Source organism: Alosa sapidissima, chromosome 10 (assembly GCF_018492685.1).
Source record: "Alosa sapidissima isolate fAloSap1 chromosome 10, fAloSap1.pri, whole genome shotgun sequence".
Taxonomy (NCBI): Eukaryota; Metazoa; Chordata; class Actinopteri; order Clupeiformes; family Clupeidae; genus Alosa; species Alosa sapidissima.
In genome coordinates this window covers 36,682,222-36,704,459 of record NC_055966.1, presented here as the reverse complement: position 1 = coordinate 36,704,459, position 22,238 = coordinate 36,682,222, and the positions used below count along the sequence as shown (strand labels likewise).

The following is a 22,238-nucleotide window of genomic DNA, read 5'->3' as shown; positions in this document are numbered from 1 at the left end:
ATCCTGGCCGGACTACTGTTGTCAGTGATGTAAGTATTTGAAATGAACATGATTTCTTAATGTCTAGTGACATATCAGGGCCATTTTATGATTAATTGAAATATTTTTCTTACATACGGTTCCTTTAACAAGAACAATAAATGAGTCACAGTGGAAAAGTATTATAGGTTTTTTTTTCCCCATTAAATGAACCGAAGATGTCACAGATATTTAAAAGAGCAGAATAATTTATTTGGCTTCAACAGCCTCTTTCCATCAAAGCAACTTTACTAGTGCATACAGTATGTCAAACCGTGATGAGAGTCGTTGACATTTCTTTCCAGTATGATTTCAGACACATGAAATTAATTGGTACAAAAACACTAAAACTTCAGCAGGAACCCAAAACGTGAAGTATACAGACTTACTGACCTGAACTTGAAAGTACATATGAACATGTAACCACATTAATCATACAAAATGTAATCAGGGAGGGAGGCTCCTGCATTCTAGTCCCCAGCGACGTGCATTCTAGTCCTCAGCGACGTGCATTCTAGTCCCCAGCGACGTGCATTCTAGTCCTCAGTCTCTGCTGGGGCCACCTTGGCCCTGTCTGTGGTCAAGAAAGCCTTTATGCTGTTGGCGGTTGGTGGAGTGCTGTTGCGGAGCAGGAAGCCAAGCAGCAGGAAGCCGCCCAGTGCAATGGCCGTCATGCAGCTGATGAGGTATGCTGCGGGGAAGGCCAAGGGCGCTTTGTCCACGTAGATCTGAGAGAGTTCAAGGAAAGAGTGACAATGACTTTTGAATTGAAATCACATTCCACACAGTCTTGTTAATTCATTTCAGATTGACCCCCACTGTTACAGAGTTTATGGGTTAAAGGGGGCTACACATACACACACACACACACACACACACACACACACACACACACACACACGTCCACCATGTTTTTTAAAGGGGCTACACACACACACGTCCACCATGTTTGGAAAAAAAGTCCAATTTGGCAGCATGCTCCACACAGAAATGAAATGCACAGTGAAACAAACAAATAAGTGGAGGGGCCTTGCTTCGCCCTGAAGGGACTTATTTTCCCAATATTGTGCTCATTAAATGGTGCATATTTGACCATAGAACGTTGGGAAATCGCATTCAAGTCAATTGAGCATTCTACTAGCATTGTGAAGAGCTGTATAATAAGGAAATATAATGGAGATCAAAGAATGTCTCACCTGTACCTCCTCCACCAGGTCACAGAGCACGACTCCCGGTATGACGGCGATGCGGAAGTGAAAGAGTTCTGAGCCCTTGAGAACAGGAGAGACACATGACACCCGACATAATCAACCATCTTGATCTGACAGACCCTAAACAGGGGCTTTAAATATGATAGATGTATTGATGTCTTTTTTTGTAGACTTCATGTAGCATGAATTGTAGATCATGTGCAGTAGAGGTCAGGGTCCATATTCATTTCAATAATTCAATATTAAATGAATATCCTTTTGACTACTTCTAAGCTGTCCCAGACTTGGATGCTACTTTTCATGCTAAAATGCTTTTCATGCTATAACTCTTAGGGCCCTGTCTTGCACCCAGCACAACGTGGTGCCAACCGTGACGCAAGTCTCGTTCCTATCTTACAACCAAGGCAGTGATGAATTTTCCCCCGCGCACTCCAGTTCAATTTAACAAACGGAAGTCTACCAATGAAGTGTGGAGCTACTTTGAGCCTCGTAAATGGTGTAAAACAGTGATTTATTTGCATGGCTAGGCCGATGCCGAGGCACCCCCTTTGAAAACCTGTTGGTAGCATCGGCTAACTAGCGCCAGATTTCGGAGTGCAGGGGACAAGCCGAGATGAGCTATGAGACAAAAGCTCACACTCGGTATCATGTTTCAACACACTTTAGCTCAATATCACACCGAACTTCTCCTTAAAGATTTGTTGTGAATATGGGGGTCTGAACTGTTCTCATATTAAATGCAGACGCCCTTACATAACAGCTGATCTGCAGACCCTCAGAGTTGTAGAATGTTTTATTGAGAGTACTCTTCAAGTACTGCCTCATCTTAACCAGAGTCGGGGTGATGTGGGTCCCTGTTGGACACATTAGGGTAAACAATACAACACAATAATCATTAACAATGATTCCAGTAATACAGTAGAATACAGTAAATCAAGACGAAAACATTTATTCAAGAAATTATTCAACATACGCTTAAGAAAAATGATTCATTTCATTTCAAAACTCAGTGCTTCCTAGCTCTAGTTGCTGCAGCCAACAGTTAGAGTAACCAGGCAGCTACAGTGCTACATGATTTTAAAGAAACCCAAAGTGTAGCACTGTAGCTGCCTGGCTGCTGTAGCTCTAGTACTCGGTGACTTTGAGAAACATGGCCAGAGTTCTCCTTTAATGCCTGGAGCTGAGCTTTTTGTCACTCTGCTCATTACTGTCAAACAACTTTAAAATGAACTCCTTTTAGCAACAAGCTTGATGTTAATGGTCATTTAACCTTTAAATTGTCTTTTTAAGTGTAGGAAAAAGAACTTCAGCTAAGCTAACCTGTGACAGCCCAGTTGGTTCGGTTGTTGACCTCCGTCACCGTGACAAAATATGGGGAACGCAGTGGTTGGTTAGGCCGGTTGGTGCGTCTGAGGTACAGTGTGATGTTGAAGTTGGTCAGAGGATATGTCTTCCTCAGCACCTAACCAAGAGGGGGGACGTTACAGCTTTCAACATGGGGCTCACTGATGCTTCCGAAGTGGTCAGTTTTTACCATCACCTGCAGTGAGCTGGGAGTGGGAGCAGTGACGGACTGGGACACAGATAGAACTTTTTACATTTTAGCCTGTAACGGGTCATGTGTTTGGAATTAAAACATATTAGTGATATCTATTAATACCTTGAGAGGTCCTTAGGCCGCCACATGCCAACATGCTAAAATGTAACATGCACTTTTGATAGCCCCACTGATGGTGAACCTAAACTCCCATGCCATAAACAACAGCAACTGGCAGATAGAACTTTTGACGCACGGAAAGAACAATTGATTTGAAAAACAAATCAGTCAGTTTGCCGCATTTTTCCCCGTCAGCCAACAGTGCTCTTTAAGATCTCTCGCTTTTCCCGCTCCCCCCTTGTGTCGCTTGATGCCTCGATTCATTTGTTTTGTTGCTAGCTTAATCTCAGTCAACAGTATAGCTTCTAATTTGCAAATTACAATCTCCAACTTCCAACAACCACACAGGCGCCTACTTGATTCTCTCTTGAAATTCCCAGAAGGCAAAGGCATTGCTCCATTTTAACTTTTGCAAACAAATAATCAAATAAAAAATGCAGGTAGATTTGTTTTATTTCAAACCATGCACATTTTTGAACATCTGAATGAGACATTTCGCTACAAAACAATGCAGACTGATGTTTTGTGACTGTAGACTGTAGAGGGTAACCATGAGTGTGATATAGAGACTCATGTGTGGTATAAATACTGATCAGATTCCCACCCTGATAAGTGTGAAGGATTTCGAGAAGTTTGATAAGTTAGGCTATCACTTGGCTAGCGATATGGACACTTAAAAGGGCAAAAGAAATGATCTCGGGGCCGTCAATTATCATGCCGCTCCCTGATTGGCCGGCCAGAATGGCCCACATCTGTCCAAATTCCAGATTACCAGTCCGTCACTGAGTGGGAGCCAGAGTGAGGCCTATTACTACAGGACTCCAACTAACCCTTCATTTGTTTTCCCAGACAAAAAACCTACACTCCTTTATGTATCTATTCAAAGTGTTAGGGTTAAGGGTTAAAAAAAAAAACATTGGTCTGGCTCACCCTCTTCCTGCAGTCAGAGTTGATGGCAAGGGGAGAGACCCTGAGGGCATCAGTGCAGCCACACTCCTCCGCAGATTTCTTTCCAGCACACTGTTTAAATTGGCCAGAGGTCTATTCACACAAACACACACAAAAACAAACACACACAGTATTTCAGATATAGCTAAACACAAACTCAAAGGGCGCCAATTCACATGCTGGGCAAAGTCAGTCAATGTGCAGAATGTGCTGTGTATACTGCGGTTTAAAGGTACACATATTCGTGCCGAACTGTTTAGGTATTAGTATTAGGTTCGATACAGATGTAAACCGAATGCAGTAATCAACAGCAGTAATAGTAAATGAGTAGTTTTTTGTGTGCATTTGTAACAGAGTTGAAAATAACCTTACTTAGATAAAGTGAATTCTTTAAAAATTACGATATTACCATGTTATTGTAATCTATATTTTATATACACTGGTTTTTACATGTTTAAAAGTTCATATGTCGTACCCATTCACATGAGTTTAAACATGAGACATTGCAGCTGCAATTGTATTTTCATTTCTACTTTGCATTTCAATATTTTGAACTTCCCGTCCATTTCTACTTTGCACTTTCCGTACTCCAGTCAGAACTACAGTCTGCTGGAGGTAAACTGTGCATAGAGAGTGCTTTCTGAATAATTGTATGTTTTAATAAAATAACATGTTTGTCTTCCACACTGGTTAAAGTATAAGTATTTGCATAAATTGTATTAACAGATAATCTCTGCAAGTAATGCTAGAATGTTGTGTTTAGATTGTATTCGATCAAGCTATTGTAGGCTACGTCTTTTTGGCGGCAGCCACGTTATGTTCACTAGCTCTATGGAGAAAACTTTCTTGACTTTTTACGTTTATACTGTAGATGTGGATATGCAGTCGCAATTCATCTGATATCAATGGATTATTTGTTTCATGTGTGAATGCAGGTACGTTGTTTATATACATCGTTAATGAATCAATGCTTGTTATCAATTAATGTTCTATGGAAAAAAACAAAACTATACGATCACAAAGTGTGAAATGCCAACTCTGTATGTTGTTTCTTTCGCATGTTTTTATGTATGTTTAAACTAAATTGAACAGGCTATGCACTCTTTACTATGTTCAAGAATAGCATAGGCGATGCTAGCCAGTCAGAACTACAGTCTGCTGGAGATTTGGATGTGCAGTCGCAAATCGTCTGATATCAATGGACTCTGTGTTGTATGTGTGAATGCAGAGGGAAATAAATACACTGAGAAGAGTTCCTGTGTTGAGCCGTCCTCAATCATCACAACTGACACCTGCAATAGTGAGGGTCGTCACACATACCATATTTCAAATTACAGTTCCCACACAAACATATTAGTGGCAGGCTTACTGTACCGAGGTACGTGTACACCCTTATACACTTGCACCTGATTCCTTATACAAGGCCGAGGTACGTGTACACCCTTATACACTTGCACCTGATACCTTATACGTGTATACCCTTATACACTTGCACCTGATACAAGGCTGAGGTACGTGTACACCCTTATACACTTGTACCTGATACCTTATACAAGGCCGTGGTACGTGTATACCCTTATACACTTGCACATGATACCTTACACAAGGCCGAGGTACGTGTATACCCTTATACACTTGTACCTGATACCTTATACAAGGTATACCTTACTATAAATGAAAGCCATCAATGTGGCATGTGGGAGCATTGAGCTACTCCACTGATGTTTGTGCTTTGGATTTGGCTAATGATATTAAATTAGCAAATAGATTTTGCATACTTATTGCTAGACATTAGACTTTGCTTGACATTTAAATGAGGGCTCAATGCTTGTATCATCCCTATATGCTATCACACAGACACAGATACAGACACACAAAGTAACTTGAATAGACTTCTGACAGGCCTTTGTCCTTTGATATAGAAGTGCCATCACCCTCACCTTGGACTCAGGGTAGTGCTGGCGTGGGAAGCGCTGGTTGGGATCTGCGTTGTAGATGTTCTCCGAGGTCGGAATCAATACACCCAGCTGGGACGGAGGCCTGTAATTCACCTGGGACACCCAGACACAAAATATACTTCACTACAACTATACCTATTAGTGTAGGATACGACAATACATAGCTAGCTGGTAGGAATTGCCAACTCGCGTCTTGTACCCTGGATCCGCAAACCTGCAAAGCATCTTTCAGCATTTCACTGGGGTCATCAAGCAGGCATCTTCTTTCATCTGTGCTTCATTGAATTAAACCCACAACACCTCCAGAAGACTCAACAGTAGTGTCTGACATCTCAGAGGCACCCCTCTCCACACTCATGATGTGTGTCTACTAACAAATACCAAACAAATCTTCAGTCAATCCTCTTTGTTGCTGTGGTCATTTATAATCCAATGATGCAGGCACCAACAAATAGGCTGCCGACAACTTCTTTGTATTCATGTCATTCATGTTTGTTGCTGTGGCCATTTAAGATCTGAGCAAGCCCTTCATGCAGCAGGCACACACAGTGACAGACAGACAAGGGCCACTTGATGCGTGGCAAAAGCCCAAGTTGTAAGCACCACAACTTCAGCTCACCAGGCAAAAAGGTTCTATCAATGAAATGGATAGCCTCAACAATGAACTTTTGAAGCTCCAAGACCTGTCAAGACCCGTCCTCTGTCACTGAATGTTGAATTGTGCCAACTGTCTGAATATAAAACTTTTTTCCTTATTAGGTTTCACCTAAAAAAATAACAAATACAAGTATATTGTCAAAAATAATGATGATATAATAATGTAAAATGCACTGCTGCAACTGGGGTCCTTCAACCTCAAACAATGTCTACTAGAATACGACTGGTACTATAGCTGACTAAGTGACAATAAAACTAATGTTCGACTGGTGCAACACGTTGAAGAATTGTATTTTGATAGAAGAATTGTATTTTTGCAGCCTCTTGCTTACAGGCAGGTCGAAGAGCATCTTGTTGTCGAAGTCGTCCTCCGGGTCTGCATGGATCCACTCATAGTCACTGATGGGCTGGCTGGGCAGGTAGACGATGCTGAGGCCCTCAGGACAGGCATTCTGCAGAGTGAACGTGAAGCTGGGCGAGTCACAGAGCAGAGACGCTTCCGTAATGAACACTGTCACCATGGTCATGGCCTGCACACATTCCGGAATAAACACCGTCACCATGGTCATGGCCTGCACACATTCCGGAATAAACACCGTCACCATGGTCATGGCCTGCACACATTCCGGAATAAACACCGTCACCATGGTCATGGCCTGCACCAGTGGTCGCCAACCCGTCGATCGCTATCGACCTATAGATCTTTATCAGACCTTTATCAGACCTCAGTCTTCAATATCAGACCGTTCCTGTAACTATTTTAATGACTATGTGGTTGCCAACTAAAAATCTTTAAATAATGGTACTTCTGTTTCGTGTTCTTCTGTTTGCCCTTTGGAAGTGAGTAAAGATGGTAGCAAAAGTTTTTAACATGATGCTGTATTGTAGTCTCCTGGATAAAAATAGTAACCTTGTGATTATATAGACACCTTATCATGCTTCCTTGAAATTATGATGGCCATAGGGCCTGATGCTATGTCAAGTACTCTGAATAGACTTCTCTGTACACTCTAAGACGTGTTTTAGAAAGAACTTAAAAATATGTACTTATGTTTGTATGTATGTATATATGTGTGTATGTATATCTTCTGTATATTTTTGTATATTTGGTAGAGACTGGTGTAGTGTGGTGAAAAATATTTGTGGATGTCTGTTGGTACCTTGGGATGCACCTCTCTGCAGTGGGTGTGCCTTCCAATCAGAACTTGATTGATGTATCATGTGACCCTTTCTACCTAATAAGTATGACGTGTGTCTATCTTGATTCAAGTCTGATGAAGAGCGTGTAGCTCGAAAACGTTCACTTGGTGAAATAAAAGATAAAGCAAAACGGGAGCAAGTGTGCGGACATTCAATTTTGTTTTTTTGATTGTCTGACCCTTTTGTCCTGCACCTGCGTTTTGGATGTGTGCACCTCTACCTTAGCTCCATTTGAAGAATGCAATCGATTACGTACGTGCACAGACAGCTGTAACAGACACGGAGCGCATTGTAGGCCTTAATTGGCCACATTACTTACGGTTACTTTCACTTCCTAGAGTGCGCATTCATTACGTGAAAGACGCTTCATACCAAAACAGCGATCAAACATTATCAAATTTATCATGACGTGTTGTCACAAACACTTACTCCAATTAGAAAATCAAAACCAAAATCATGTACATGTAAATAAAGACTACTGTATGTTAAGTGTTGTTATCTCATTGATGCTTGTAGCCTATAAGGGGGTGGAGAATGTAATAGGCTATTTTTGACCTGATACATTTGCCTAAATAAAAGGCCTTAAATTGGAAGTATTTTAGCTTTGATTCTCTTTTGACGCTTCATGGTAGATCTTGTCTTTGTTCAGGGCGAGGTCAGGGAACTTGGGCTCAAAAAGGTTGGTGACCACTGGCCTACACACATCAAGAGACATCTATAGAGATGTAGCGGCTACATCACAAAAACAGAATTTTGACCCACTGGCAAGAACAGTGGCAGTAACAGAACAGTAGCCTGCCAGCCATTCGCAGCCTTATATAAGGAATCCCCCCCCCACCCCCTACCAAAACATACTAATGTATGAAGAATCAATTATTTTACATAAATATACACGTGAGTCACAAAATCTGACTTCACCTCATCCGTGGACAGATAAATGCAAAAACCAGCAAAGGGAGAGGCCAGCAATGGGAGAAAACACATTTCCTACATTAGGCTACTGTGCTGTGATAACCCTGATAGGATGCGAGGCTACATTGTCCCAGTGCATTTAGCTGTCAAATGCATGCATTTCTAATATTAGAAATGTCTTAATGGCAGCATGTGTATTTATGGTTATGGGGATTTGGCAGACGCCTTTGTCCAAAGCGACACAACAAATACAAAAACAACATAATATTTTTTTAGGCTGGCTAACACATACTGATGACTTGCGCTAGCCTAGCACCTGCAAACTCTGCAACTAGAAGGACTGGATGAAACGTGTTGAAAACGGTCTCAACTGATAAATATCATACTTGCTTACTTGGAAATGAGGTCCTATGTCCAATATCCTAAACCACCCCGTTAATGACAAAAAGGTTTAAATTGAAAGTAGGCTAAGTGATTGTGTATGTGTATGTGTGTTCGCCAAATTTGGTTTTACTCATTTTGAGTAGGCCTAAACTGTTCGCCAAAGACCATCATTTCTGGCCCCAGCTTGATAAAAACAAAAGTAGGCTCTGATTTAGCCTAGTCTACTGTATGACTTCAACGAGGTGATCTTTAGTTTCGTTCTGCTTACAGTATCTCACTGCCATTTGCAACGCCTTTGAATGCAATCTGCTGCCCTGTTTACCGGCAATACTACAGCGGACTTAAACTGCCACCTCGTGGCGATAAGTAATATATTTCACGCAGCTGCGTGAATCACGGAAAGCGCGAATGAAGTGGCCACTTCTAAATGGGACCCACTGTATGTGATAACACAGCCTACAGTGGGCATCGCTTTCAAATGACCACTTCATTCGCGCATTACGCGGCGTGAAGCTGCGTGAAGCTTTAGTACCACTTTCAGCCACTGTGCGTCGCTCTGCCACTGTACATCGCTCTGCCTGCCGTCCCTTACATAATTGTTGCCGAGAGTAATCCCAGCCTACGAATTCAATAACAAAATAAATCATGCATAATTAAACATTACCTCGATTTAGGCTACTTGGGTATGGCTTAAGGCTTGACTACACGAAAATCGAAATCGAAATTTGCTGTCTACATTATTGTCAGTGTTGGGGTTAACGCAACTACGCAAATCAAAACAGTGGTGTGATAATTGAGCCAGTAGAGAAATAACTGTTCAGAATTAATCTGTAGCCTTGGGTAGGCTTCTGCAGAAAACAATGTTGTTGCCGATTTAATACTATCTGGCGACGTTTTTAACAGGCTACGCAATAGAGGCTTAGACAACTATGACCCACGTTTTGGTTTCGTAAATTAATTTGCCCTACTTCTTGACTGCAATGTAGTCAATTGACTGCTTGACATGTCATTTTTATTTTTCTGTACAATAAACAATTACATCTGCTTTATGCCGCAGAATTACATTCATATTTGGCTGACTGCAGACGCGCCACTTCCCTCCCCATATTCCAAGATTAAGATAGTAGCCTATACAAAAAGCACTTCATACTATCATAAAAAAAATAGTTAAAACGAATAGCTATTTGCAATTTGACAAAACACTGGTCCTCATTTTGCGAATGCGAGGACGATATGAGCCTGTTGCATTTAGTTAGATGTCCGAGTCACGCATAATGTTTGAAAACTACTGGCTCGTAATCACAATAATTTAACACACGACAGTTGGATAACCTACTTAATCATGTCCCCATGCCTACATTTTTGTGAGTAGCATAGAGATCGTTAAAAACAATAAAGTATGGCTCTCCGTTTGGGACATCGAAAACTTATATTTTTAATAGACTACCGTCGAAGATACTGACTTGCAAAAGCCTCGGGATAACACGTTATCTCCACTATCATCAGTCATGCCCCTTGATCAAAGTGGGGAATGAAATAAAAGTTTGAGAACCACTGGCTTAACAAGTTACCTACAGTCCAGAACACAGAATCTGTTGCAGTATTCTGATGATCGGCGATGATATCGGCAAAGTAAGAATTTCACTTCACCATGCACCTTCGACAATACCTGGCCTACCTGGTATCATTACAAACATTATTCTGTGTCCTAAAACTGGCATATTTTATGGCATTGTGTCATGTAAGTTCGTTGCAAAATCTAGAGAAATGTGTGAGGTGGTCAGCGGGGGACAATTGAGACACACATTGGATTGTGTTATTACTTGAACATTCCACACTATCCACAGCTGTGGTAGGCCTATCAGGGGCAGGAGGATTACTGTCAGCGCAGGCTTTATATAAAATTCTTCAACAGAAGGCCTCGAATGTTGTCTTGTTTGTGGAGCGCTTTGCTTCGCTTCTGTAATTTCGGCTTCATTGAAAATGAGGGCTTCCCTCAATGACCCTCCGAGAATAAATAAAGGTTGAATGAATGAATGAATGCAGACTTGCCCAAAATAAAGGCATGTGTACGGTGTTCATTTTAGGACATCCTCAGACTCAGGTGTCAGACTCAGAAAAACATCGGTCATCTTCAGACAAAACAGCCTCAGCGTCAGAAAAACCTCTGTCATCTTCAGACAAAACTGCATCAGCGTCAGAAAAACTTCTGTCATCTTCAGACAAAACTGCCTCAGCGTCAGAAAAACCAGACTCAGGTGTCAGACTCAGAAAAACATCTGTCATTTTCAGACAAAACTCCCTCAGCTTCAGAAAAACTTCTGTCATCTTCAGACAAAACTGCCTCAGCGTAAGAAAAACCTCTGTCATCCTCAGATAAAACTGCTTCAAACCAAACTGCCTCAGAAAAAGTGGAGTCAGGTCTCAGAAAAAACGCTGTCAGAAAAAGTGGAGTCAGGTCTCAGAAAATCAGGTCTCAGAAAAAAACGCTGTAAGAAAAAGTGGAGTCAGGTCTCAGAAAAAACGCTGTCAGAAAAAACAGAGTCAGACGAAAAAGTATCAAATGAAAAGTTATTGTGGGGACAGAAGAAGACGACGGATACAGAACGGTGAGTTTAATATTATGCTTAATACGTTATTCTGTCACTGGCAGGTAGGAATTTCACGGCGGCCACAACGGCCGTGGTAGCCCCTTGCGTTGGCCGTGAAGCCCCTTTGAAAATCAGAGGTTTACAGGCCACGGTGGCCTTGGTGCCCCCTTCTTTCAATATTCTGCTTTGTGTCCTACTAATAGCGATTTTTATTTAGCCTGCGGCCTGTCAAAATAATCTTAGCATTCACAGCGCAAATTAATTTAGTCTTTTACGCAGTGGAGAAAGTGACATCGCAAGAAAGTGCGTCCAAATTCACCCATTCTTCTCAGTTGAACTACTCGCGAAGTAGCCTATTCATCACACAGACATCACAAGTGATGTCAAATGAAAGAGCTTTTTCTCACCTTTTAAACGATGTTAGCCGATAATTGCTGTGTTGAACGGTTCGCGAGAAAAGTAAATAATATAATTCAATTTAATCATACATTCTACTGAAGGTTTTGCGTCCCATGATCTCCCTACCCATTCATCTCGGTGGAACACTTTACGAACCCTTCTTTTAACACATGACAAACCACATATCAGAAAACAGCAGACCTTACCGAACATAAAGGTGTAAAGCAGTCCCCCTGTACATTTAGCCGTTCCAGAGTAATCCAGTTTTGAATTTGCAGTAAATTTCGACATGCATTGATGTCTCCAAATTTGGGCTTTAGGTTTTACAATGTGTTTAAATTGTTCCACACGATTTCATAACGGGCCAAATACAAAATAAATGTTACAAATATCGCCTAGATATTGGTAAATCAGAGGACAGCTGACTAAGAGTTTATGAAAGTAGCCTGATCACAAAATGCTAAGCATGCATCTAGGCTATTTGAGTTTCTTAAAGATGAGCTGTGCTTAAATTTAAATTGTTCAATACATGATTTCATAGCAGGCCAAATATAAAATAAATGTTATATATAGCCTAGATATCTGTTTTTATTAGATGATCAGATGATTTACAGTTATATGTAATATGTCATGTTTCATGTTTTTGTTATGTTTCATACAATGATGCAGGTCTACTGCAATGAATAGGCTAAATACAACTTTGATCATTTTTATAGCCTACTACTGTATAGTTAACTTTGGCCTTGGTGCCCATGTGGCCTTTGTGCCCCCCACCAAATATGCCCAACTGAAGGCCAAGTGGCCTTGCCCCCAGAATGGTGAAATTCCAAGCCTGGTCACTGGCATGTTATATTTGGTGCTTGGTTAGATGTAGAAATTATAAGAAAAGGTAGAAAGTGATCCAATGGTATACACATTGTAGGAAATCCATGGATGTAACTTAGCTAACCTCACTTCGCTAGTAACATTAGCAGCTGCTGTAAGGCACATTCCGGAGTAAGCTACGTACTACATACAGCAAAATAATTTGTTTTTCGTAGGATTACGGTACATTCAATGAGCTAGGGAAAAGTGGGTTAAACATTTTTCCACCACGAAAGTCCAGAACGACACCTGGACCATTATTTCTTACTTTTGCTAACCGTTTCCCAGTTGTACACTACCTACCAGTAAGAAACCTGCATCATTATCATCACATCATTATTCCCAAACCCCCATAAAGACAAATGTGCTATGCCATGATGTAATACCATATAATACCATTATGATAATACATTAAATAGCAGGTACCAACAACAAGGCACATTTCTCTAAATAAGTTAACATCTCATATCAAATGAATTCAACAACGCTGCAGTTATTGTCCCCTGGGGATTACATTTCAAGTACCTGTCTATCTTTATGTCTGTCTATTATTGTTGTGCAATGACAATGACAACTGCTAACGTTTTATAATGGTATTATATGGTATTACATCATGGCATAGCACATTTGTCTTTATTTAATACTTAATACTTTTCTGAGACCTGATTTTCTGAGACCTGACTCCACTTTTTCTGACAGCGTTTTTTCTGAGACCTGACTCCTTAGAGATGTTTTTCTGAGGCAGTTTAGTTTGAAGCAGTTTTATCTGAGGATGACAGAGGTTTTTCTTACGCTGAGGCAGTTTTGTCTGAAGATGACAGAAGTTTTTCTGAAGCTGAGGCAGTTTTGTCTGAAAATGACAGATGTTTTTCTGAGTCTGACACCTGAGTCTGGTTTTTCTGACGCTGGGGCAGTTTTGTCTGAAGATGACAGAGGTTTTTCTGACACTGAGGCAGTTTTGTCTGAAGATGACCGATGTTTTTCTGAGTCTGACACCTGAGTCTGAGGATGTCCTAAAATGAACACCGTACATGTGGTTTGCGCAGTCTACAGTAAATAACAGACCCGCCAGAATGTGCGTTATGATGCTTTTTTACGAGCAAGATGTTTTTGGTACCCTACGCACACTGCATGTTCTTAAACTAGATGTACCGCATAGCGGTACAAAATATGACCACCGCTCAGTCCTGTACATCCGTTCCGCGAAAATAAATCACACTTCAATTTGTCTCCATATTTTACTCCATCCCCCACTCTTGAAACTTTTGTGTATGCTTGTTTGGCATGCCTGAGTGTGTGTGTGCGGCTGCACAGAAAGTAGCCTACTGGTGCTGAAAAGGTGAATAGATTGTAGAATAGCCAAAGAAGATGTAGCATTGTTATAAAACCTTTAAAATCTCTAAACAATCACAAGTAGGGCAGTTCATCACAGTTCATCCATTGCAACTGGATTGATGAAAGGTCACTTACACCTGTAGGCTACATTGTATTTGGGAAAAGCAAAAGGTATCAGCATAATGTTATTTATTTATTTATTTATTTATTTATTTATTTATTGTGTATTTATAAACAAAAACATCTCTGTCAGTTCCATGCCGTTTTCAACAGCTATCAAAAACAAAGGTCATTTTTGGATGGATGGATTTTTTGTGAATGTTTCTTCCTCTACATAAGATTTTAGTCATCTTTAGTTCATGTAATACTTTATTGTCAATGCACAAATTAAGTAACAGTAGTCTGAAACGTTATTGTTAATGCACAAATTAAGTAACAGTAGCCTAGTCTGAAACGAAATGCTGTTTTACATCTAACCAGTGGTGCAAATAACTGACATGTCCAAATGGGCCTTGATGAAATGCGTCGCTAGACTGTTCATACACATTTTAACGGGCCAAAGAGCTTTTGTCCGTTATTGTTCGTGCAAATATAGGCTGATTCATGTTCCCTTGCATTGTGTAACTGAGGTCCATGGCTAGTCTGGCTTTCATCAGACCAAGCTCAATCTTTTAAGAAATCAAAAAATAAATAGCGGGCAGATCAGGCTGGGTTCACCCAGCCTAGTCCATAGGCACCCGATATTGTTTAATTTTCCGATTGAGATATACACGCTCTGGCTATTCTAAATGCAAAAATGCATCAGGGAGTTATGACAAAACGGTAACTAACAAACTAGATCCTAATAGAAAGCTGTTAGCTTCCCTAAGCTACAGGTAGGATTATAAGGTAGGCCTATTTACAACATAAATTGTCAATAGGCTATGCTGGCGACACAAATACATGTAAAATCTCCTTTGGAAACCAATGGTTTACGCCTTACAGTATCAAGCGGACTTAAACTGCCATATCGTGGCGAAAAATTGTAATAACATTCAAGCAGCTCCATGAGTCAAGGAAAGCGCGAATGAAGTAGCCACTTCTAGATGGGACCCACTACACAGTAGCTTAAGGTGTGTTGCTAAAGCAGCCATAATGAATGAAGGTGTCATTGTTTGGATACTTCACACACACGTGCTTTTTAATTTCACAAGACTACAACTACCAAGCTGTAATCAAAGCACATCGATTCCCCTCTCACACCATGCACGCACTTAAAACAAAATAAACAGGCGTCTCAGTCTCACGCATGTAGGCAAAACTGTATCAGACCGGTGTAACGTTGGTAAATCTTCCATTGCACAGAATAATTTTGTAGCACGTGCAATAAATGACAGTCGAAAGATACAAACAGTGCTGCTATCAATTTGCTTGGTATAACCGCATTTATAGTTTTCTACAAATGCAATCAATCAAATGCCTCCATCACTCAACTAACGCTAACGGTAACATTACCTAGGTCCTTATTGATATTACAAGATTAACGTACCTGCAGTAAAAACCAAGCATGTCCGATAAACATCCTCAGATTTATTTCGGCTTCAAGAAGAAATGGGAATTACACTTCATGTGAACATCGTCCTATCCTTATTAGATGTCCGCTGCGGTAAATTACAGTCCTTGTAGGAAGCCTCCATTGTTTTTTCCAACCCACTTTTAACTTCCAACAAAATTACGTCTCACTGCAACGATGCGCCATCTAGTGGACAAACGACTACTTATCGCCAATACTGAAAATGCAGCCATGATGATGATGATGAATATTTATTTTGGCTTTCTTTTAATCCTACTGAATTTGTAATTATGTATCGGCCGTTCTAATACCGATAGTATGTGGGTGCCTGTGTGTGTGCATGTGTATATGTGTGCACCGCCATTTACAGGCCAATGAGTGTACAGTCACTAAATGTACACATAACCTAATTTTTTTAGACCCCCCCATGGATGAAATTCTACGAAACTTGGCATACCCCCAGAGAATGCCAGGTCAATCATACACATAAAATTTGGTGCAGTTCTGAACATCTTAACTGAAGATAGGGGCAATTAAAGCAGAATAATATTGCATTTTCATTTCTTACTGGGGGGTGGTGGTGCAAATCACAAATGAGTGATTATGAGCCAGGTTGATGTGGGCCCTTGAGACAAACATACCATAAAAGATTCTTCATCCTCAGTGCCACGGTTCAGGTAGTTATTTAGGAAAAACTGTTTTTTTTTTTTTGCGGTTCAGGGGGCCCAGCCCGGGGGGGGGGCTGGTGGTGGTCCCCGGGGACGAAATGAAATTTTTCCGTAAAAGTCTAGTGGGGCTACATACCCACCAAATTTCATGCACCCCGGTGGTTCGGTGTCCCGGGTATCAATGACCAAAAATTCAGGGAGTAGATGACGGGAAAAATTCTTGAATTATGTGCATGTGTGCATGTACAAATTTATGTTTATGTGTGTGTGTGTGTGTGTATGTGCGTGCTTGTGTGTTTGCCTGCGTATGTGTGTTTGTGCATGTGCATGCATGCGTACATATGTCTACTGTGTGAGTATGTGTCATACGTATGATTACTGTAAATGTATGTGTGTGCGTGTGTATCTGTTTATGCACATGTGTGCACATGGAATGGGTTAACATGACCCCTGGAGGCAAACATACGGAAAAAATTGGTCATCCTAGGCCCTACAGTTCTCAAGATATTCACAGAGAACTGTGTCTGCCCTACCCTCCTTTCGGGGGGTCCAGTCCAGCGGGGGGGCTACAGATCAAAACGAAAAACGATGGTTCCATGCTATCCATGCTAATCGCTGCGCTGCGCGGCGGTCATAATAACACTTGGTTAGATTTTATTAGATAAGCAGTTTTTGCATTGTGTCTTTATGGGATTTACTATATAATTAGGCTTTATGTCTGAATTCATGGATGAAATTTGGCAGTTGGTTACATGGCCCATGATAACGTAAACACAGCAGGAACTCTGGTCTAGGTTACAAGCACATGGGCTAAAGTTCCTGGGTTTAAATGGCTGGGCTGATGGCCCACAGTATAAGTAAGGCTAATCAGAGTCAGGCATGCAGCCATGTCAGGCACATCCTTGAGGGAGCCTGGAGAGCTGTAAAAAGCTCTGATCAAGCAGGTACTATTTGTCTGTTTATGATTTGTCTGAAGGTGTGATGACTTTATTAAAGATGCAGTCTGTGATTCTGATCCAAAACTTTATTAGCTCAGATTCAGATTGCTCTTTATGATCAGCTGTCCATTCTGTGTATGCAAAAAGAAAAAATCTCAGGTGTTTGCAAAATGGCAGCAAATCACCATGCTGCTTCCGCAGAGCGGTTTCTTTGCATGTTCACCTGAAATCCACAACCTTTCACCAGGGTATAAGATAAAACTAGATGTACCGCAGAGCGGTATTATGAATTATGAACAGGCAAGATGGGGGTGGGGTTGTATAAAATTAATTTTACATGTGAAATCTATGAACTAATCATGTTTTGGTACTTGTTGTCTAGCAGATACCAGTGAGAATTGAGTGTGGATAATGCAATTTAGTGAGACAGTTAGAATCATATAGGCCTTTCAGCGTGATTTATTTTTGTGGAAAAAATGTGCTGGACTGGGCGGCGGTCATATTTTGTACCACTCTGCGGTACATCTAGTTAATCTTATATCAAGGTCAAAAAATCTAGTTGGTATTGTTTTCAATATGAGACTTACCTAGCGGTTTCTCGGAAAATCATTTTACTTAATTTAAGAAGAGTTTGATTTCTTTTAAGACGTCTCATCCTGAAAACAAGCAGATTTGTCTGCCAGCGCGTTAGGCAAATTTGTCCTAAAAACAAGCAATTTTTTCTGCCAGTGCATTAAAGGACAATTCCTGCGCAAAATGAACCTAGGGGTTAATAACACATGTGTACCGAGTTCGACCGTTCGCTGGGATTTGTTTTCATGCTAGTCGAATGTGACCAGTTTTATTGCAAACCGCTAATTAGCGTTTAACGCTAGCCTTCGGGGCACACATACAATAGAAAGAAACATTCGACTAGCATGAAAACAAATCCCAGCTAACGGTCGAACTCGGTACACATGTTATTAACCCCTAGGTTCATTTTACGCCGGAATTGTCCTTTAAAGGACAAGTTCGGTATTTTACACTTTAAGCCCTGTTTTCAGATAGTTTATGATTAAATAGAACGTTTAAGATTGAAATTTGGACACATGCTGCTGTCCTGAGTATTCTTTCTGTAATCTTATGCAGTCGCGGTATCGTAGGCTACTATGCTATTCAAATTATTGTCACGGCCATCCATGGCTAATGCTAAAATGTCTTGGAACTTGCACGATGTAAATGATAGCCTACGTGAATCATTACGTTTTCATCATGAAAGTTCCACAGCCAAAAAAATAGTAAACGTACAAAATCATGTAGCCAAATTATTCATGTAGGCTAGGTTTAGGCTTATGATGTGAACATGACAGGTTATGGACATAACAAATAAGTTCATTTTCCGCCTGTTACAAAATGTCAACCTTACCCCAAGTTCTTCCAACTTTGTCGTCCCAGGAGGTAACGTGGGAACCGCTGTATTTCTCAGGCGAAAGAGCTTTTTGGGCGATTTCTTTCGACCTCCAGCGAAGTTCAGTAAAATGCAGACTGCAGAGACACGGTGATCAGTTTTCTGCAGATTCTCAACAGGTGTGCTCACATCCAACCCCAGAAATTCCAGCCACAACTTTAGCCTTTCTGGATCGTTGAAAGGAAGTCTGTGACAACTTTTTTTGCTATGAATTTTCCCGCAATTCGGAACTGTACAAAATCGCCTCATTTTTAGCTATCTGTTGCAAAATACTTCAAGACAGCGATCTTCTGCTTCTTCTGTGTATTCAATGAAATGCCAGTGGTTTGCTTGTAATTTGCAAGACGGTGTAAGGTGCATTATCGCCACCAACTGGGCTGGAGTGTCTATTATTCAAGCTCTCAACGGAAGAATGTACGGGTGTGAGGCGTTTGGAAAAATAGCTCCACAGTTTTACAACGCATGGTAAAACACCTGTTGGAAAGCATCTTTTGCAGCGATTTTTGTGTGAGCATATCAGCGAACACCCCTGACCACTCGGTGAGTTTCACGTCTTTGTAAACGAAAGTTTAATGCGTTTTAGGAAGGATTGTTCCAGTGCACCTATGCAGCGTTGTGGAGGAGGGGGGGGCGCTACCACAGAAACCGAAAATTCTCAGGACAGCAGCATGTGTCCAAATTTCAATCTTAAACGTTCTATTTAATCATAAACTATCTGAAAACAGGGCTTTAAGTGTAAAATACCGAACTTGTCCTTTAAGTAAATTTGTCTTGATAAGACTCCTTAAAATAAGTCAGTGTTCTTAAATTAAGTCAAAATGATCTTTCGATGGAGCGCTAGGTAAGTCTCTTCATACTAAAAACAATCCAAAAAGATGTTTTGATCTTAATATAAGATTAATAACACTTAGTTAGATTTTATTTTTTGCAGTGTATCTTTGACCACTGGGCTACCTTCTTGCAGAGGTGGCTGTAGATGGTGAGGTTGAGCATGTGGTTGTTGGTCTTGTCCCAGTAGTGTCGGGCATTCACCCTCATGGCACTGGGGTTGGTCAGGATCACCTTCATGAGCTTCTTACTGCGGGTCATGGAGAAAGCTGGCACAAAGAACATAATTAAAATCTCTTCTAGAGCACACAACACTTCACAGAGGAATACTTTTTTCTATATAAACTTAGCACAAAAAGTAAGGAAATTTGTGTTTGGTAGATTATTTCACTGTGGTAACAATGTGTTTAGTTCCCTTTCAAATGGCGCCCCATTTGTAAGGAACATGCACTTGTGGGATGAGCAGCAGCGCCCAATGTGGGTTGCGCCCAAATCTTCTCTAGCATTGCCAAACAGGTTATTTTGCTGTTGCTATTGACACTTGTTTGAGCTTCTGGTACCCCCAGGTGCTGCCAATCTGGTTCCTGATTGGTACCTGTGAGTATGGGCCCTACTACTGTACAGCTACAGTCAGTAAGTGTCTGCTCCGGGAATCGACATTCCACGTCTGACTGATCTGGAAAGGGCCCTTGCGATAGGGCAACTTCAAGCTGGTGTTCCACAAAACCAAGTTGCGGCATTATTTGGAGTGTCCTAGTACCATCTCCAAACGGAAGGCCAAATTTGTCTTCTACAGATTTGCATTCAAGGTTTGCAGGACGATATGGCTGATAGCTCTCTGCCCAGACAATCTGGAACAGGAGTCCTGCTGCCATGACCTGCCCTTCACCGTCAGACTCGTTTGTGCTGGTGTTGGCAACACGTGCACTGGAACCTGAACAGAGGAACGTTATGTTCAGTGATGAGTATAGATTCTGGACTCATGGGATGGGATGCCCACAGCAGTGTGTGAACAGGCTGGTGACCTGCATGAGGAGGAGGTGCCAGGCTGTTGTGGCTGTGTATGGTTCTTTCACACGCTACTGAGGCTCCTGTTTGTGAAATTAATAAATTGTTTAATTTCCAATATGTCCAATATGGACTTAAAATCCAATATGTTTCTTCAAATATCAATCATCCAATCCACCAAACGAGGCAATGGCAAAATAAGCTGTTTGGCATTGGCAGAGAAGATTTGGGCGCAACCCACATACTCAGCTCTGCTGCTCATCCCACAAGTGCATGTTCCTTACAAATGGGGCACCATTTTAAAGGAAACTAAACAGGCTTTCCAATGGTATAAGATGTATTGCCAAAAATAATTGTTACCACAGAGAAATAATCTACCAAACACAAATGTCCTTAACAAAGTTTATATATGTAATGCCTGGCTGTCATTTCAGAACAAAAGCTTTAAAAAAGAATGACAGCTGGATATTGGTCACCTGTAGTTAAATAGCTGGCTACTTGGCATTGCATAGACATGCTCCTGAGCAAACCATTGTTGGAAAAAAATATACAGTGCAACCGGAAAGTTTTCAGACCCTTTGAAGTTTTCTACATTTCAGGGGTGTCTGGCAGGCCCTTTGCCGCAAGTCATTTGTCTGGCATGGTGATTTTTGGGTTCGGTGGGATGTGCTTTTTCATTTCAAGGTGGTTTCATGTGGTACATCCATCGTTTGATTTAGGCGGCCATATCTGAGGGGCCCTTTTTTGGTGTCTGCCGGGCCTACTCTGTTTGACTTGACTATTCATATCAGATACCAAGTGCCTTGCATCCTTTTATGTTTATAATTCACTCAAATAAACAACCAGGACCCATATTCACAAAGAATCTTAAGGATAAAAGTAGACCTTAACTAGTGGATTTAGGAGAAACTCTAAAAAATAATGGACCTAGTCTGAATTTTAGGACTTCTTCTAACTACCCTTTAACAAAGGGTAATTCACAAAGTAAAAGTAGCAGCTAAGTATGGGAGACTAGATTAGGAGCAGTCGGGATGACTCCTAACATGCAGGTGCACATTCAGAATCACTGAGAACGACCCTTTACATCGTTTAGCACCAATATCACTTACAGTAGTCCGACATGAAGGCCTTGAAGGTGAATCTGAGTGTCTCATGCACGTTGATGCGCACAAGCGAGTTCCGACGCAGGTTGTCCAGTGACTGCAGCTCATGGCGGCATGGCCCCTCGTGCAAGGACCAGCTGCCCATGCGACTCGCGTTGAAGAACAGCCAGGTTTGAGCCTTCAGGATGTTGTAGTGGTGCAGAACGGGCATGCACATCCCTGCAAGCGCAGTGCCGTCTTGGTATACCTGCAGGATGACGAAGCTGGTCTTTCCGGGGCACACCACTGACAATCCCACGTGCTGAATGCCAAACTTCATGTTAGCTGCAGCACAGAGAACAAATGCCAGTTACATATACATACCAGTACACATCAAATGTCAGTCACACACACATCAGGAGCCGTATTCACAAAGCATTTTATCTTACCGCTAGGAGTACCCCTAACTCACACTAAAAGTTTTTAGCTAGGAGTTTTCATAAAGCTGCTCAGACCTACTCTTAGTACGGTAAAATGACAACTACTAAAATAAGAGCTCTGTTGCTATGGTTGAAGTCATT

The 22,238-nt window shown here is 41.2% G+C and overlaps 1 protein-coding gene across 3 annotated transcripts in view; it reads right to left on the bottom strand.

Moving 5' to 3' along the window:
- Positions 1–209: 209 nt before the first annotated feature.
- LOC121721290 (cation channel sperm-associated protein subunit beta-like) overlaps positions 210–22,238 on the bottom strand; it is a 126,664-nt gene continuing 104,635 nt past the window's right edge. For 2 of the 3 annotated variants that reach the window (XM_042108095.1, XM_042108097.1), the window contains 9 exons: positions 21,685–22,002; positions 19,694–19,836; positions 6,782–7,021; positions 5,775–5,885; positions 3,817–3,927; positions 2,550–2,691; positions 1,983–2,083; positions 1,215–1,289; positions 210–746 (listed from right to left, as the gene is read on the bottom strand). In XM_042108095.1, coding sequence (XP_041964029.1) covers positions 555–746; positions 1,215–1,289; positions 1,983–2,083; positions 2,550–2,691; positions 3,817–3,927; positions 5,775–5,885; positions 6,782–7,021; positions 19,694–19,836; positions 21,685–22,002 — 1,433 coding nt within the window. In that variant the 3' untranslated portion in view covers positions 210–554. The remainder of the gene's footprint in view (positions 747–1,214; positions 1,290–1,982; positions 2,084–2,549; positions 2,692–3,816; positions 3,928–5,774; positions 5,886–6,781; positions 7,022–19,693; positions 19,837–21,684; positions 22,003–22,238) is intronic. The other variant, XM_042108096.1, reaches the window with a different exon arrangement.